Source organism: Euprymna scolopes, chromosome 5, assembly GCF_053919585.1.
Source record: "Euprymna scolopes isolate OS-2025 chromosome 5, ASM5391958v1, whole genome shotgun sequence".
Taxonomy (NCBI): Eukaryota; Metazoa; Mollusca; class Cephalopoda; order Sepiida; family Sepiolidae; genus Euprymna; species Euprymna scolopes.
Window position 1 is genome coordinate 132308122 of NC_136486.1, and position 19982 is coordinate 132328103.

The window sequence follows — 19982 nt, forward strand, 5'->3', positions numbered from 1 at the left end:
TTATAGGTAAGAATTTGAAAGATTTTGGCACAATCACTAATTAATTGCACTTCAGGAATTTGCAAAAAGAAAAAAAAATCTGTTACCAAATTATGTAAGAAACAAATCTTTGGCAATGAAAGTCATTTGTATTTATTCAACAAAGAAATATTTATAAAAAAAAAAGGAAAAAAAAAGAAAAAGAAAGCCAATCACCCTTTTTGATAACATTAAATAGGCAGTTGAAACAAGATGAAAAGTGAGATATTTGGATACATTTTAAACGAAATGGTCCAGCCTAAATTAAAATTGAAAAAAAAAAAAAAAAAATTTTTCTTTTGTGACTAAATATTAAGCTTTTGCAAAAATTAAAAATAAAAATTCTACATAAAAAAAAAAAATACTTTAAAAGTGGAGGTAAAGAGGCGGATGGTGCAGTTCACATTCTCGATACAATGTGAAAATAATCACTGACGTGCATGAAGGTTTAACTTGCCTGGTTTGGAGTCATTCAATGCCGAAACAATGCTTACTGTAAACAATTCATTAAACACAAGTTGTAATTTAATTCATAGATGGGAAGGTATGTTCATACCTATCCCAATAACATTACAGTTTAAGTAAATGCAATAGATTTAACTGACCTTGAACTTCACTTAGCTATTCATCACATCATTTATGCATTCCCAATGGCATGAAGAAGATGAGGAGAGGCAATGGACCAGTAATCCAGGCATGCAAATCATATCCAAACTCATATTTCTCAGTATTAGGACTTATACTTGAATCTTTGGGACACACAATCTGTGCACCTACCTTTCACCTCAAGATACATGTAAATGAGTTTTCATTCCTTAGTTTTTCAAATGCGAAAGTCAGAGATCGTTCAACATTGGATTTATATTTCTAAAAATTATAAAACTCAATATTATGGATGTTTTTTTTTTGTGTGTGTGTGTGTTAAATCAAAACTTATTTTAAAAAACTAAATTACAGAAAAAAAAATCGTCATGATGCATGTATTCATCATGGAATGGAGATGTCACATTCCAAAGATCACGTAAATTGATCACATTTGTTTTATATATAGAAAATAATTGATTTTCAGTGATTTTTGTTTAAGAAATTGTAACCATTACAGGGCTGATTTTGGTAGTTCAAACGGAGTTACTTCCCTCTTATTCATAAAACATGGGGAATCAAATAATGTCTCACTTAGTCATAAAATTTGATTTTCTTAGTTAAAAACAAAAATACTTTATCAATTTATATAATTTTTTAAATATGACATTTTCCTTGAGTACATACATCAAAATCTTTTTGTTTTTTTGTTTGGAAAATAGGTTTAATTCTAAATAAGCACCTTTTTTTCTTCAAATTTGACAAATTGTACAAGTAGAGAAATCTTACAACCACTCTAATGATAAAAATTTAGTCACAAAAATGTTTTTTGTAAATTCTTTTTTAAGACCGGACCTCTTTGTTTAAAATGCGCCAACATTGGCGTCTGCTTTTATTGATTTTTTTAAAATTTATTTTTCTGCATTCCCCCCTTTTTTACTTGTATGCTCATCCAATTTCCATCTTCCATTCATTTCCCATTCGTTCATCCAACCTTTCATACAGGTTTTAAACTTGTTAGCTGCTTAATAATCAAGATGTAATTTCCCCCAAATGTGTGTAGGTAAGGTCCTATATGCAAGTATGTATATCATTAATACATACAAAAAAAAAAAAACCTCAAACAAAAAGAATTTGCTGAAGATAACAAAGAAACCAATGGCATTTTGGCTGGCAAACAAAAAGAAAAGAAAAAAAAAGTTATAATAATTTAAAAAAAATAAAATATAAATTAGACTAAAAAAAAAGAAAAAGAAAAAAAATTGGACATGCAGAATTTCTATAAGATTTAAGCCAAATATTATTTTCTTTTTAAAAGATATTGACAAGAGGACGCATGTGTTTCAAACAATCAATTTTATGGGGGGAAAAAAAGAAAAGATTTCTAAAAAGGCAACAACAGCAGCAGCGACTATAAAAAGAAACTATGTTTTTTTTTCTCCCAGAAACACCCCCCACCATAACTCTCAGCCACTGGCACCACTCAAATTTTTTTTTTTTTTTTTTGTAGAAAATTTTCCATAGTGAAATTTATTATATATATATTATATATATATTATATATATATATAACAAAAAGTGTTTCACTCAATTAATCCACTTTCTTTAATAGCACTTATAAGTTTTGCTCAATGAAACCTTTCTCATGGCACAGTGTGAGAAAATGTTAACCATATAAGCAATTAAAAAAATGTAATGATTGAAATACCTTGTTTTTCTTACATATATCCTGTTGGCATTTAATCTGATCTTTTGTTTTTAATATTGGAAATTTATTTCTGACTGTATGTTATGCATCAAGCTGCGTTTTTGGTTGATGCCATTGTTTACGCAGATAATGATACTAAAATCATTTATTTAAATAATGATGCTAAATAAATCATTTATTTAGTCCATGTAGCTGAATAAAAAAAAAAAAAAAAAAAGCAATACCACAAAATGAAAACTGAGACACATCCTAAGTGGTATGCTTTGTTTATATCTAATCTCAGGGGCTAAAAGGGTTATAGTAACATTGCCCGCTAAATAATAGCATCAACAAAATAAAGCAACTTAATACATAATATATATATATTTTTATATTATATGTATAAAGTAAAGGATATTCAATCAAGTGCAACTAAAAAAAATATTTAGTGGCTGGATACCAAATAATTTTAGTTTAAATAAAATTTTCTTTTAAAAAATCGATTTAATAAATAGTAAAATGAATTTTTGCGATGATTAAATTTACATTCCACAATCATGAATACTCCATACTGATTTAGATTTAAAAAAAAAAAAAAAAATATTTTAAGCAACAATGAAATTCTAAGGGCTGGGGTGGGAGGGAACTAGTGTGGTGTTAAGAGTAAAAGAAGTAAATTAACACTTGTCAGAGAGTAAGTAGAATTGGTTTCCTGATTTTCTTGAAAAATAGTTTAGACGTTCGCCAGATTTTCAAATTTTCTGTCTCATAATATCAACTATTGCACCATGGGTACATGGACAGGGAAGAAAGCATAGTTAAAAAATAAAAACAGATTAACTATCATTTATCATTAATAGGATAAAATAATTATTTTCTGACATCCACCCTGCATCAATCACATTATCAAAGTAGTAGTAATATTTAATAATTAAAATTCAAAAACTGTATTCTATTTCAATCAAATTTGTAAAGTAAAAAATACTTTGCATTCGTAATATAATTTATGTATGATAATGAATAAAAGAAGAGAAGGAATTATTCATACTGTCAGTCCTCCTCAGATAAAAATAACAGCTCCAATTAGTGAATTCCTAATTTGTTTCCATTAAAATATTAAGATGAAGAAATGTTTTTCTATGTTTCCAATTTCATGTAAAAATAATTAAATCCACAAAAGAATTATGTTAATATATACATTATATATCTATATTTTTTTGGGGAAAACTTCCTTTCCTTATATTACTGCTCTATTAAAAAATTTGAGCTGCTGTAACTTCAAATAGTAAAAATGTCATTTCATTTTAAGTTAGATTCCAACACACACACACACACACGCACATATATATTTAACATTACAATATAATTTTTCCAATTTTGTATTCAAATTAAGATATTAACTGCAAAGTTAATTAACATAGCTCGATAGTGCAATACAAGAACTATAAATACTTTATGATATACCATTTCACCAGGGACACACACATTTATGCTCATTTCAAAAAGGTTTCAACTTTATTCACAATGCATATATACAATTAATTTAGCCCTTTATATATATATATATATAGTTCTCAATAATGGGTTGAAACAATTGTATGCATCTATTGTTAATAAAGCTGAAAGTTTTTTTGAAATGAGCAAAAGCATGTGCATCTCTTCTTGGTGAAGTGTTATATCAAAAGTATATATGGCAAGTGAAACAAAAAGTATGGTGCTTATTTAGAATTATACTTATTAAAAAATAAAAATACAGAAAAATCTTTATGCTGCATGTACTCGTCTTGAAATGAAGATGCCATATTCTAAAAATAACAAACTGATCAAGCTTTTTTTTTTTTTTTTTAAACTAAGAAAATCAAATTTTATGAAGAGAGACGGAGTCTGGAAACCGTCATTTGGTTTTTAAATTTTAAAGACGACAATTTAATTTGGCTACAGACATTTTGTTTGTAAGTAATAAAATTAAAACTTTAATCGCTAAAAAATCATAAATTTGGATTTTCTTAGTAAAAAAACAAAAATAAATAAATAAAATACTTGAGCAATTTACATAATTTTTGGAATATGACATCTTTGTTCAATAATGAGTACATAAAGATTTTTCTATACTGTTTTTTTTTAATGTAATTCTAAATAAGCACCAAAAAGATATTTAATACATTATAATGTGTGTGTGTGTATGTATATATAAGGAATAAAATACATTTTAACTTTTGCTTAACGGAAAAAAATTAAGAATTGTTTTTTATTGTTTTTTTTAAATCTAACTTACTCACATCAAAAGTGTTAGAGTATGTAAGTTTATTTGTTTTAGAAACGTTTTGTTTTTAGTTTTACTTTTTTTTAATCGAACCTCCTTCATCCCATAAGAGAATATTGTGCATATTATGTATATATACATATATGTATATAAACACACAAATTTATATTATTTAAAAGTCAGTTCATTATTGTCCTTCAATTTTTATAATAAAAAGAGCCTTCACCAACTTTTAGTTTTCATTCTCTAAACAGGGATGAGGAAAGAAAGTTATATATATATATACATATATGTATATAATACTCTAATGTCATGCCTAAAAGTGGGTTAAAAAGTTCAATAGTGCTTATATTATTAGGGCTCCAAATATAATGATGTAATAGCTTCAGGGTTTTTTAAAATCTATTTTTTTATTATGTATAATTTTTTAAAAGCTTATTTTTAATAAAAAATGTTACAAAATAAAACTTCTGAAATTATAATCTCATTATTATGCATATGTTTATTTTCCTCATGTGACAATTTCATTGCAAAATTAACGAAAGAAGAGGAGATGATTGCAAGGTTTGCAACAAACAAAAACTGTGTAGAGAAATCAAAGCAGGCAAATGGATAGCAAAGGATGGAAGGAGTAAAATATATAAAAACATGACTTGCTTCCTCTCGTCTATTGAAAAAAAAAAAATGTTTTAATTTTTTGAAAATCACAGAGCAAATGTGTATTTATCCGAGTGTATATATGTAACTGATAAAAACCGTCTATTATTCACTAACTCTTATAATAATCTTTTTATTTATATATGTTGATCTATTCTGATCCAATTAACTTTTTTTCTTTAAAATAAGTAAATCACTTTAGATTTATTTTGAAAAAAAAATGTTGGCATTTAACTCAGCCTTTCATAAACTCCACACGATTTTACTTCTGTCTCCTCTTCTTTCTTTCCTTTCACACAAATCATTTTCACAGTCACTGATTATCTTTATTTTCTTTTTAAATATATTTTCATTTTTTTTTTATTTTTGGTTGCCTTTTTTTTAAACCACTGGTTTTAAAACCTCAACATTTAAAACGCTGCTGCTGCTGTTCGGAGTTATCTCCCTTACATCATCACATGACAGCCAGCCAGAGAGAACCTTTATCCTCATCAAGTCTGTGCAATGTCTGCTTCCTTGTTTAAAACATTTTTTTTTTTTACCCTTCAAAAGGGATTTTGGTAAGTATTTTTAATCTTTTAAAATTTTTTTATTAATATTTTCTAAAGTTTTTGTTTTTTTTAATATATATTTTTTATATATATATTTATTTATTTATATATGTATATTTTTTCATTTATTTATTTTTTCATTTTTAAAAACCGCATATTTTTAGCTCTTGGGTGCAGACGGTCGGGATCCTCTTTGTGTCAGCCCCTCAAACCTTTTATATGTATAGTTAATAAACACCCAGTCCTTGTGCTTGGATTCTTTATCCATGTCTTGGGCTGAAGGCTGTTGCTGAGGGGGTGATGCTACAAAGATTAAAAAAGAAAAAATATTAAGTTAAAAATGATGACAAACAGTTTAATAATAATAATAATAATACAGGGTGGAACGATAAAGTTGTCGCCGGAAAGAAAACACCACAGCTTTATTTTAAAACTTCTATTGAAAAAAATCAATTCAGGTAACTTGATGATGTTGTACAGCTGACATCTATTCAATCAATGTAGCCGCTTTCATCCTCAATCACCGCCTCGATGCAGGTCCAGAACTGGGAGCATGCCCTTTTCACAAGTGCCGGCTGTTTAATACTCGATAGATGGCGGTGATCAGGCTGGCTTTGGTATTGTGGGAGGTCACATTGGTGATGCTCTCGACATATGACTAAACAAAGTAGTCCAGCGGGTTTAGGTTGGTGGAGGAGGGGAGGTGGGCAGTGAGAGAAAGGTACAAAGTCGTAGCACTTCTTCTGAAGCCAAGCCTGGGTCTCCTTGGATTTGTGGGCCGGCGCCGAGTCCTGCCAAACCCAGGGTCTGCCAGCAGCCGCCTAATTACACCAGGGAATCCCCACACTCTTCAACACATCCAAGTACACTTTGGTATCAGCTTTCAAACCAACTTCGAAGATGTGAGGTAGCATGATGTGGCCATCACTTGAAACTACATAAAACACCATAACAGTGGCTGGAAACTGTTTTCATCACCCTGAGTACGTCCCTGTTATTTGTGGCAATCCAGTGATGCATTTTGAGATTGCTAGCAATGGTCCTGTTGTCATAACTTGGATTCGTAGAGAGCATACATTGGAATATCTCTGATCTCGCTTGTTGAACATTTCACTGTCACTTTCAGACATGATAGAAAGATCTGATCATAGCTTTTGGGATTTGTACACAACTGGCCAACTAGTAGATGGTCTGCAACAAAGAAAGAAAATCGGTTTTTCATCAAATGGAAATGGAATCATGTCATCTTTTCTAGCGTCACAATTTTATCGTTCCATCCTATAATTGAATAAAGAAAATATGAATATCATAAAAGACTAACTTTCCAAATGAAATTAAAAAATCGTGATTGCTCATGGTACCACCATATGAAAAACATTTGACAACTATGAGTACATATTCTCATTAGCCCAATCCAAGTCATCAGTTTTTACCATTGTAGTCATTTCATCTCAGAAACCAAAAGTCCGACATCTGAACGTCACTTGAGAACTACACCTACCCTTTATACTCTAGCAGCAGCAACAGCTTGCAGTTTACAATTTTGAATCTGTGTTTGGTTTATAAGCTCAGCACCGATTGGTGTAAGCATTAAACTTCTTTTCTGGCTTGCTCAACTCTCAGGTGAATTGAGCACATCATAAAAGTTAATAAAAAGGGTCTACTTTCTCTATTCTGGACAGAAAGAGGAGTTTAGTTTTTATGGCAAATTAACTGCAGCGGGTTATTCTATGTCAGATATTATAGTCTGAAAATAAATGTATAAATAAGTTCAGTGATACTATTGATTTTGAGGATGCATAGACAGAATGCTGCCTTAGGACACTCCTGCTTATTGTTTTTGTATGCTTGAACTTGTATTTCAAAGTTGTACTGTGAAGGTTTGGTGTGTGAGGAAATCTTTAAGGAGTGCAGCCATGTTTCCTTTGATTTCAGTTTTGAGAAGATCTAGCATTCCGCACTTTCATGTAGTATTGTATGCTTTTTTGAGGTCAAAAAAGATTGGTACATGGTACTTTTTAATTAAGTCATTGCTAGAGGTATGTTTAGAATCTTATGAGTTGATCCGGTACCTTCATTTTTTCGGAATCCACTTTGATATCTAGATAAAATTTTATGCTTTCCAGATGCTAGTGTGTTGACCATTCTTTTCATTGTCTTGCAGATGCAGCTTGTTAAGGCAATGAGACAGTAGTTTGTTGGGTTAGATATTTTGATATATTTTCCTGTTTTGCGAATTGGAATGATAATAGCCTGGAGTCATTGTTTAGGGAAAATGATCACCATATGTCATTGAAAATTTGCAAGAGGATTGTGAGAGATGTTTCTGGTAAATGTTTCAAGAATTGCTAGTGAATTTCATCTGGGACTGTAGATATGTCTTTTTCTCCTTTGTTTATTTTTATTACAAAGGAGTCACCACTTATCAATGCCCAGAGGCCACTCAAGGATAAGGGTTAATGAGTGTACAGTAGTCAATGGTACAATATAGTAAACGTTAGTAGTGGAAATTTGGTTAATTGGATTACTTAAGGGGGTGGCTCATCAAGAACTTGTTTACATTGGACTTGAAGATGACCCAATTGTAGTCAGCTGAAAAGCAGGCAAACAGGACAGAGTTCCAGAGATGTGCAGTTCTCACAGAGAAGCTTTGCTCATGGAATCTACGGTTAGGTTTAAGCACAAATAAAGAGTGGGAGAAATTATTGATAGTGGTTTCAGCTAGACTAATGTTTTTCATGAAAGTTTGGCGAGGAGGGGACCATAGATTGGAGCTCAGACGAGTACTTATTGAGTCTTAGTTCTGTGATTGAGAAAGAGTTGTAGTTTTCTGTTTGATGTGAAGTTATTTTTTGTTTTCTCTGTAATGTTTTTAAATTTTAAAAATTTGGGGTAGTAGTGGTTTGATGAAGAGTTATGACTGAATTCTGCTATTTGGTTGGTGATTTCTTTTTTTATTGGTGGTTTTTCCTCCATTTGGTGTGGGTTATGTAGAGCTTTTTATCAATTATTTCCCAGGTTTTATTTATTGGGCTTTTGTTGTTGAATTTGTTGTAGTTTTGCCAGGTTTTCTCCCTGACTTTTTTATGGCATAGTGTGCTTTTACTTGGACTTGTTGATATTTTTAGAGATTAGTTCTTGTAGGATTGTGTTTAAAATGCTTGAGCATTTTTTTCCTGCTTCTCTTTATTCTTCTGTAAACCATGGATTTGCTTCTGGGTGAGGCTTGGAGGATTTAGGGATGGTTTGTTTTGCTATTTTGATTACAGTGTTGGTGAGGCTAACACTGAGTCTGGTTTATTGAGTATTTCTTCCTTGATTAGAGTTGAACATAGTTTATTTAATTTATTCCAGTCTGCTTAGGTTCTTTGATTTAAGGAATATTGGTGAGTGGTCACTGCTGCATTGATCATTCTGGACTCCCCAGTGGAAATCCATAAAAATCAAGGGAGAGCATAAAGCATATCACTGAGGATACATAGTTTGGGAAATTCTAGTATGGATTTGAGAATTTTTCCAGTTGTGTTGTAGTTGCTGCATCTCCACATTTTGCTGTGGGCATTAAAGTCTCTCATCAGTATGATAAGCGTAGGGATTTATCCATCAGGTTTAAAATTTCGTTTTTATTTTGTGTTTTAGAGGAATATGAACTGAACAGATTCTTATTGTTCTGTGGAGTGAAGATTTCATTACTATTGCCTGGAAATTCATTTACTGTGACAGTACAACATCAGGTATTTGGTTTTGGATTATTATGGAGTTGCCGCCAATAGGTCGGTTGTCTCTTATTGATTTGTTTGGTTCTAAGTATTGTCTACTTTAAAAGTAATGTTACCCGTTTCTTTGAGTTTCTTGTAAGCATATCATGTTGAGATTGTGGTTTGTCATACTTTTTATTTATTCCTGTTGGATTTCATGCCTCTGTAATTCCATTGTATTATATTTTGCTTTATTTTATTTGGTTTCCATTTGACTCATGATTTAGTGTCAGGTCTCAAGTATCTGATCTTTGTTCTTTTGTGTTCATTTCCTCAAATCTGTTTTGAATTGTGGTTCTTAGTCTAGAAGTTGGGTGTGTGTTTTGGTTGAATTTTGATCTTCAGAACATTTGTTTTCTTGAGGGGAAGTTTGGGTTTGAGTAGTGTTTAATACTTTTTGGTATCTTTTTTGGTTTTGTTTCCTTTAATTTTTGGAGATGTAGTGTTTTAAAATTTTTGGGGAAAGTTTGCTCATTTAACTCCAGGTGTATAAGTTTTTCTATAAGTTCATTGTATTTGTTTGTCTGGTTAGGAGTGCTGATTTTTCCCTAAAATTTTTACATAGGTATTATTTTTCATGTATCCTTTAACTATTGTTTTGGCTTCTGGTATATTTCTTTTGTATTTTACTAAGATTTTTTTTTCCCCACATTTGAATATTTTAGGGTAAGTAAATTCATTGTGGTTTACTTTTTTTGATTCAGATTTGACACATGTGGAGTGACCCCTGCAGATATCACTGTGATGGCCAAATTTTTCACCATTTAAAACATCTCAGGGAATCTGAGATATATATTTGTACAGGTTCTATATTACATCCAATTGTGATTTTTTGTGGGATTCAGAGTATGTTGAATCTGAGTATGCATGTGTTTGTGGGTATCTTTTCATTATTTTTCCTTATAAAAATTCTTTCATGGTTTATAAGTCCTTGATGGTTTAATTCGTTCTGAATTTCTTCAGGGGTGACAAGTGCTAATTCTCCGTTTCTGTTGACTCTTTAATTTAATTTCATATGTGAACTAGTTTTTTTGATATTGAGGTTATGGAAAGTTTTCATTTTTTTTCTATTCCCTCACTTTAAATCTTTGTTTCAGCTTCTATCAGTAAATTTCCATCTTTAGTTTTTTTGTGACTGTTTTCAGTTTTATTTTATTGGATAGCATTTTTTCGATAAGGAAGGGGTATAGTTTCACTGTAGGGGGTTCTTCCAGTGATTCTATTATGTAGGATCTGGGAAATTCTGTGTTTTCCTCATTTTTCGAATTGGATAGGGTTCATATGGATTTTTAATTTTTTCATGGTTTATTTTTGTTTTTCCCTACTTGTGATCCCCATCCACCTCGAAGCTCATTATTAGGACCTGTCAAAAGGAAAACACAATCGTTTTTGACAGGTCAGACCTCCATAAGCAGTATATCTGATCAAATGAACAACCCTGAGCATATGTCACTAGATTTGCTCACCAGCCAAAACTTAAGTAAATCAATGCTTAGTTTGCAACCATGTCTGGGTTTGAATTTTACATTTGATTCAACTTTCAGTTAAAATGTTTTGTAATTTTAAAAAAAAAAATTTTGTACGGAAATTACTGTTTTGTATTTTCTTTTCAAAGTTCTTTTTTTTATAGTAATCAATAGGGCTTGACCAATCGATTGATCGGATCAGGTTTCTCCGACCTCCCAATAGTCTAGGTAACGGTTATGTTGGGAGGTGAAGATGCTCAATCCCTAATCTCCAAGTCATTCAATCACCAGGATTCCATCCCAAGGCATCACAGATCACCACCCACGGCCAACAGATGGCCCAATTAGAGGACTTTTACTCTCTGCAAGAGGGGGGGGGCAGTTGGCGTATTCTAATGCCCTAACAACAGGATCACTTTCCTGGATAGGAGACCAAAGCAAGCTACCTGATCCCATAGCACTTCTTCCATGTGGCATGCCAGGAGATTCATATTATACCACTACTCCTACTACTACTACTAATAATAATAATAGTTAATGTAAGAAAAGCAAGATTTCTATTTAACTTCATCACACACAGATAAATCGTGTGATAGTTGGAGCAAATACTTACGCCACTTTAGGTCAATTTCTGGAAAATCATCGAAATTGGAGGTGTCATCTATACTCTTTACTTCCACTGGAATGGCTGCTGGGCGGTCTCTGCAGAATAAACAAAGACATCAATTCTTCATTATAATAAAAAGAAAAGATAATTGAAAATGCTGCATTTGGTAAAAAAATTGTCTACATAGGGATGAACTACAACATAATATCAATTGTGGTAATTTAACAATTTTGAAAATGCCACTTGTATTGAATATGAAATTTACCTGCAAAGAACAATTGTTTTTATCTTACCTGATATGTTCCCAATCGACACCTTTAAAGAAAACCTGAGCTTTTAGGTCCTCAATACCATTTGCACCACATCTATGTTCCGGATCACAGCATATTCTGAAAAATATACCAATAATAAAAAATATGTTAAAAGGAAAATTACTATGACAGGAATTAAGAAAAAAAAAAAATAAATAAATAAAATGATGCCGGCTTTTTAATATTAAGAGGAAGATAAAATCTGGACAGCAACTATTTATGATCTTGTAGAAATTTTAGTTTTTAACATTTCATATCATTTAAGGATAAATGAATAGAAAAAATATCATGGTGATAACAAAAATTGTTAGGATGAATGTGATGATTATGGCAATGGTAGCCATGATGATTTCACCATTGTGATGATGATTCAAATGTGATGATGAGGCTGATTTCGCTATGATGATGATAATGAATATTATAAGATAGATTAGGTTTTAAGGACCCCACAAAATGGTAGAAACAAAAAGAACAGCTAACCTAAAGTTGACCTTGACCTTTGCATGAACTATTGTTTTTTTTTTGTTTTTTTTACAAACAAGATTTCTTTTTAATGTAGGGGCCATTTTTTATTTATTTATTTTTTTTTATTTACAAAACTTTAATAAAACTGGTTAAATTAAGCTTTATAATAAGACGTGGGATAATTATTTTACATTTTAATAATTATATTGTTTTTAGTAGGCACTTTAATTTTTAAATAAGAAAAAAAAACGGAGTTGTTTGGGTTTTTTTAATTTTCTTTTTAATCAAAAGATCAATTGTTAGAAAATTTTTAAGAAAAGGAGCATGTATTTTTGGGGTAAACAATTTTAGAAAAATTGTGTTAGGATTGAGAATTTAGTATGCTGATCTTTCCTATCTTTGGTCAATAGAGGAGAAATTCTTCTAGACCAAGGCAGTTTTATGCACAAAAAAGGCAGTTTTATGCACAAAAAAAGCATATCATAAGTACATAGTTTTATTTACAAAACTTTGTTGTTTTTCAATATTTTTCCTGTCCTCGGAAATCCTAGATAAAGTTGTTCCTTTTGTTTCAACTATTTGGTGAAGTCCTTAAACCCTAATTATGATGATGATGATGATGATGACTGAAGATTTGTTATAAGTCTCAAACCAAACGAACATTCATATTAGAAAATATTGTTTTTCTATACAAGTATATTTTGATAAACTAGAGAAGTAATGCACATTATATATATATATATGCAGTCAATAATGTTTGTATATATGTGCATACATGTTTCTACTGCAATTTCTTTAGATAAGGGTCTTCAAGCCAGATTTTTTCTTCTCTCATATATATATATATATATATATATATTTTACATAGGCATCACCACATTAAGGCAAAGAGGCTACTCAAGGATAAGGGTTAAAGAGTGTACAGTAGAAATTGGACAATATAGTAATCATTAGTAATGAAAATTTGGTAAATTTGACAACTTATATGGAACGGCTCGTCAATAACTTATTTACGTTAGACTTAAACACAACCATATTGTAGTCAGCTGGAAAGCAGGAAAATGGAAGACAATTCCACAGGCGTTCAGTTCTAAGAAAGAAGCTTTGTTCATGGAATCTACGTTTAGGTTTAGGCACAGATAAAGAGTGGGGGGAATTATTGATAGTGTTTATAGCTAGACGAGTGTTTCTTGTGAAAGTTTGGCGAGGGGGGGACCATAGATTGAAGCTCAGTCGAACACTTTCCATGAAAATAACGATACATCAGAGACAAACTCGCAACATCTCTTCTGTGAGATAGAGGTTGCAAGGAAGAGAAAAGGACATCTCCTACGAGGCTACGAAGTCTATTTTGAACTCTATCAAGGCAGGACAAGTTCTTTCTAGCAGCTCCTGCCCAGATGTGGCAACAGTATTCCATCCTTGGACGTACCTGGCTCTTATATAGATAGAGAATAGCATCAGCAGGGAGATATCTACCGGATCGATAGGAGGATCCCACCATTTTTCCAGCGGCCTTGGCAACAGATTTGATGTACGTGTTCCATTTAAGATCAGGAGTAATGGTCAAGCCAAGAAGCTTGTCAAAACTTGAGGCCTCCTGAAGACGAGAGCCATTCATTTCAATTGATGCCAGATGTGAATCAGAATGTTGATGATGTAAAGAGAGAAGCTTGGTTTTAGATGCATTAAAAGTAACCAGCCACTCCTTACCCCATTGTACTACGTGCTCAAGATCAGAGGAGAGAGAATTGGAGAGAACTTGGTCATTTACTGTCTTAGATGTGCTGCCATAAATGGTAGTGTCGTCAGCATAAATATCTACAAATGATGTAAGGATGTGATTTGGAAGATCATTAATGTAGATCAGGAAAAGAGTTGGGCCCAGGATGGACCCCTGAGGGACACCGGCATTAATACTGTGAGCTTCTGATTTTTGCCCCTCAACTACTACTCTTATGAACCTATCAGAAAGAAATGATTTAATAATGGAGAAGACATTTCCAGCTAAACCATAGCTAGAGATCTTATGAAGTAAACCTTTATGCCATACCCTATCAAAGGCCTTAGATATGTCAAGAGCAATTGCCCTAGAAAGGTTGCCTCCATCGAGAGATTTGCTAATCCTATAAGATATAACTGTAAGCATATCTGCTGTAGATCTAGCAGGACGGAAACCATATTGAGTGTCACTAAGAAGGTTATTTTTGTTGAGATGGTTGATTACTTCTGTATTTAACACAGATTCCAGCAACTTACTCATGACGCACAGGAGACTTATTGGCCTGTAATGAGAGGGGGATGAGCGATCACCTGAATTCTTAAATACAGGGGATACTGATGAAATTTTCCAGGGAGATGGGAAACTATTCTCCTTTAAGACGTTTAAACAGTTTTGTAAGCATGGGCGCTAGTTCAGGTTGAAGTTTTTTGAGTACTATAATTGGAATACCATTAGGGCCAGTTGCTTTACTGGAATCAAGGTTTTTTATTAGCTTGGCAACATCACGTACAGATATACGTATATCACATAGCGTGTTTTCTGATACAGGAGGAAATATTGGGGGTTGGCGGCCTTGATCGCAAAGGGTAGAATTAGCTGCAAAGTTCTTGACAAAGAGTTTGGCTTTGTCTGATGCTGACGAGATTACCTCAGGTCCATTGATAATAGTTGGCATGGAGCACACGCTTCTGTTCAGGATTCTGTTTGCTATTTGCCAAAACTGGTGGGAACCAAGCCGCTGCTCAGCTACTTTGGACTTAACAGATTGAGCATACAACTCTCTTGCGTTCTTTATTACTTTCTTACAATGGTTGCTGGCAGTCCTGAAAACGGCTTTAGTTTCCATGCATCTATTACGTTGGAAACAGTGGAAAAAGTGATTTCTGTGCGCAATGGCAGCAGCACATTCTGGAGAGAACCATGTCTGGCTGTTAGGTTTTTGCTGAAACTTTTTCGAGGGTATGAAACGATCAATACCTACAATTAACCATTCCGTCAGGTCTAATACTATAGAGGACACATCCTTTTTAAACATGGAATGCAGAGGTAGATCAGATATAAATGTACGGAAGCTATCCCAGTCAGCCTTAGTGTATCGATATACTGTACGATGAAGAGGTACGTCTGGGGACTTATTACATTTCATTTTTATCTTAATTGATACAACAGAGTGGTCGGAAGATCCAAGAGGCGACAGAACAGAAACTGAACATAGTTCAGGGCAAGTTGTGAGAAAAAGGTATAGTAGGCTCGCATACTGGCTGTCATTGTCGGGCACACGGGTGGGTTCCTGAACAATCTGAGTGAGGTCATAAGCAATGGAGAAATCATGACAGAACCTCCCCTCATCATCGGTCTTGTTTGAGTAGGTCAACCATTCGACGTTGTGAACATTGAAGTCTCCACATACGTGAATGTTAGTTGAAGGATAAGCAAATAGGACTTGGTCAATTTTCTCAGATATGCTTTGAAAGATAGTAACTCCGCTGTTGTGGGGGCGATAGAGAGTAAATATAAATGCAGTAGTGTGAGCTAAAGCAACCCGGAAGCACATATAGGGTAAGTTAGGATCTTCCATGGAAAGCTATCTTTAATATATAGTATATACACATACTAGAAGGCTGCCCAGCATTGCAGAATCATAAAAACAAAATATTATATTTTAATTGGTCCCCCGACAAAAAGGAAGGAGGACCTGTAAATTCACAGTTGTTCGTTCGTCTGTCCGCACTTTTCTCAATAACTACGCCTTGGAATGTTTTTGAAATTTTCCACAAACATGATATGAGTAAAAAGTAATAGAACAGATTTTCTGGGAAAACTCCGGTTAGCATATAAATGTATATTTGTGCATGTTTAGAAGAGCACTTTAAATCTACTTACGTCTGCTAAGCTCCAATTTTTAAAAAATTGGACCTGTTAGTTGCTATTTTTACCATATAAAAGCGCCAAATCAAATTTGTTCCACAGGTTCAAATTCCCTATAAATCAAGTTTCATGTCCGTAGACCAAAAATTGACCGAAAAATTTAGAGACTATTCCTCAGACAGGCAGACAATGTCACTTTTATATACATAAAATTTACAATGGGGCTACATTTTGTGTTGCTCGAGAAACATTTGAAGAGTAATAGTCTAAAGTTTTTTTCTTCAGCTATTCAAAAAGGGGCTTACTTTTGTATTAATTCTTGGGCTTCATTAGAAATGGGAACTTCTGGAGGGAAGACCAAGGTTTCTCGCCAATTCATTACTTTCCTATAGGTTTCTTGTGGATTCTCTGAACAAAACGGAGGATAACCTAAAAAGAAAAAGATAAAAATATAACAGTAACTTTTTTTTTCACACACAAATAGTTTCTTACAGACACTCGCCATTTTGTTGTGTTTTCAATACAAACTGGGCAAATTGTATAGAGGAATTTGATAGTGGATTATGTTATGTGAGGAACGAGATGTTTTCTTCATAGGAAAGCGATGACTGTACAGATACATGGCACAATACAAGTCAAAGACCTACTTGATTGCTCATTTTATTTTAGATTTCACCTTCTAGGTTAGTTGGTCTAACAAAACTTGGAAGTAAAGTCTACCCTATTATGTGAAGGAAGGTAATTAATAATACATAAAAAGAAAAAAGTTTTCCAGATTTAAGCAATGCAAAATAAAAAATCTATTTCAAAACCATTTTTACAGAAAAGAAAATTATAAACTCTTTAAATCTTTTTATTAGTTGAAAAAATATTAATTACAAAAAATGCCATATTAGTAATTAAATACAATTTCTATGAAATTAAAATAGATTTATTACATAAACATTCGTCGCATTACCCTCTTCAAAAAGGGAACATTCGGCCCCATTACCCTTTTCAAAAAGGGAACATTCGGCCCCATTACCCTTTTCAAAAAGGGAACATTCGGGCCCCATTACCCTTTTCAAAAAACTTTGGCCCTATTACTTTGTTCAAACACCTTAAGGTGTATCTTACAGAACTAAGGAATATTGCTGTCGAATTAAAAAATAATCCAAATCATAAAACACATGCTACCTACATGAGCCTTTGTCCGAATAATTTGATGGGAGTGAAGAATTGGTTCACCATAATGCTACATCAGGATGTCAACAGGATTATCAGTGTATAATTGTTTAATATATTACTATTTTTTTTAATAACTATATTATTTAAAAGAAAACATTTTCAGCACTAGATAATTGCATAAACTTACCAATTAACATTTCATACATAATTACTCCTAATGACCACCAATCACAGCTACTTGTATAACCTGTTTGAATGAAAACTTCTGGAGCAATGTAGTCAGGAGTGCCAACAGTGGAATAAGCCTGTTAAAAAAAAAAAAAAAAAGCACATATTTTTAATATGAATATTTTCTATTTGATGAAATGTTCAAATAAACCAGGCAAAAATGTTCATTTCACATAACAGAAAATAAGAAATTATATTAAGTTTGAATAATTGATTCAAGCTTTTCTTTGTTTTCAGTTGCAGAAATAATTTTTTTTTTTGAGTAGTTTATCGTTTTTATTAAAGAAAAAAACATTTTTCTTTTTTATAGCATTCTTTTGGTTTGTTTCTTGAAAAAGAGGTATATATTCTCGAAATTATCAAAGACATTTACTATCCCAGTTATATTAAACAGTAACTCCATATTTACTAATATAGACGTGAATGATTTAGAAAGATATACAACTTACATATTTACATATTTGCTTACCAGCAATGCTTCTAGCAAACTACCTCTTCCTTATATATAATTTCTAATAACTATAACACCTAATTTAATACATGCATATGAATTCACAACCTAGCATATATCCATGAACCTATACACACACACGCACAAATAAAAGTAAGCATATACAAATGTTTGTTCCCACACACAAGATTTAAGACATAAAAATATACATGCACAGAACACAAATTATTGCCCATTAAAATAAATATTTCATTGAACAGCTGTAAACAGCTTTAATTCATTTCCATATACTCTATTTGAAACTGGATTTGAAAATTATTTTAGTTGTATGTATAGACATATATATCTCCACTGCACACTGATGATTGATCTTTGTGGTTCACTCAAAATGAATTTTTTTATTTGATCTAAATTTGGAAATATATATATATATATATATATATATAATTACTTCATTTACTCACATAAAATTAATATATGAAAGTGTAAATTTATGCGTAAACTTTAAGTATTTACTTCAAAAGTGCTCAATACATAGGTAGAGCTAGTTAGTAATTTATAAAATATATATGGCAATTAAGCTACACAGAATATTCCGTGTTTCATCCACTCTAGGATTCTTCAGGCTTATGCGCAAATTTTTTGGTTGTCTGTCGTTTTTATATACACACACCTTCTATTGAGATTTTAGTTAGCCAATCAGCTTTCTAGTATCCACCGCACCCTTCCTATCAGCCAATGAACATGCACTAACAGAACAAAGGCCCATTTGACCTCTGGTTGACCTGATTCTTTGTGTGTGTTCTATTTAGCCTGGATATCTAGTGTCTTGACCCGTTTTAAATCTAGTTTTCTTTTATGTTAGTTATATATATATATATATATATATATGTGTGTATGATAGTTTATGTATATGCATGTTTATTTATTTTATTTATTGGTTTGTTTAGTTTCTATTGTTTTTATTAGTTTTAAAGTTATTTTGGCAGAAACACTAGAGGATGACCTCCAATCAGTAGTGGAATGGGGACAAAAATGGATGGTAACGTTCAATGCCACCAAGACAAAACTGGTTTCATTCAATAATTACAAGAAACCTTCTCTACCACCTATAGCAATGGCCAACGACTCTTTATCTGAGAGTACGTCTCTCAAGCTCCTTGGCCTAACGTTCACAGGAAACATGAGTTGGACCAATTACATCGAGGGCATTGCCAGGGCCGCTGCAAGGAAGGTGGGCTCTCTCTACCATGCTAGAAAACTTCTAACACCCGAAAGTATCCTGTACCTCTATAAGGCCACTATTCGCCCATGTATGGAGTATTGCTGTCATATTTGGGCCAATGCATCGGCTACTAGTCTCTCGCTCCTTGACAGGGTTCAAAAGAGAGTTGCAAATCTGATAGGCCCTAAACTGGCATCTAAACTTCAGCCTCTGTCCCATCGTCGAAACGTTGCATCCCTCTGCCTGTTCTACAAGTATTATAATGGTGAATGCTCTGAAGAACTGCAAGCACTTGTGCCCCCACGACATGAACACCCTCGACAGACCCGACAAGCTGCTAAATCCCACCCCCACACTGTAGAGATCCCTAGATGTAAAAGATCTTTCTACTCCAGTAGTTTCTTCCCCAGAACAGCTAGACGTTGGAATTCCATTCCAGGTCACTGCTTCCCCAACTGTACTGACATGCATAAGTTCAAGTGCAACGTGAACCAACATCTCGCTGCCCTAATCCCTACATAGTACCCCAGTAGATGTTTCCCCTGATAGTAGCCCCCTACACCAAAGTGGCAATGTGCCTTGTTTGGGGTGAAAATGTAATAAAAAAAAAAAAAAAAATCTCTATCCTAGAGTAAATTTTATCCTGTGAACACAGTTGTTTGCTATTTCTCTCTTA

The 19982-nt window shown here is 32.7% G+C and overlaps 1 protein-coding gene across 13 annotated transcripts in view; it reads right to left on the reverse strand.

The window, feature by feature from the left end:
• Positions 1–5531: 5531 nt before the first annotated feature.
• LOC145276974 (serine/threonine-protein kinase tricornered-like) overlaps positions 5532–19982 on the reverse strand; it is a 582645-nt gene continuing 568194 nt past the window's right edge. For all 13 annotated transcript variants that reach the window (XM_080128524.1, XM_080128529.1, XM_080128525.1 and 10 more), the window contains 5 exons: positions 17590–17707; positions 16541–16664; positions 11882–11977; positions 11595–11683; positions 5532–6060 (listed from right to left, as the gene is read on the reverse strand). In XM_080128524.1, the coding sequence (XP_079984650.1) occupies positions 5918–6060; positions 11595–11683; positions 11882–11977; positions 16541–16664; positions 17590–17707 (570 nt within the window). In that variant the 3' untranslated portion in view covers positions 5532–5917. The remainder of the gene's footprint in view (positions 6061–11594; positions 11684–11881; positions 11978–16540; positions 16665–17589; positions 17708–19982) is intronic.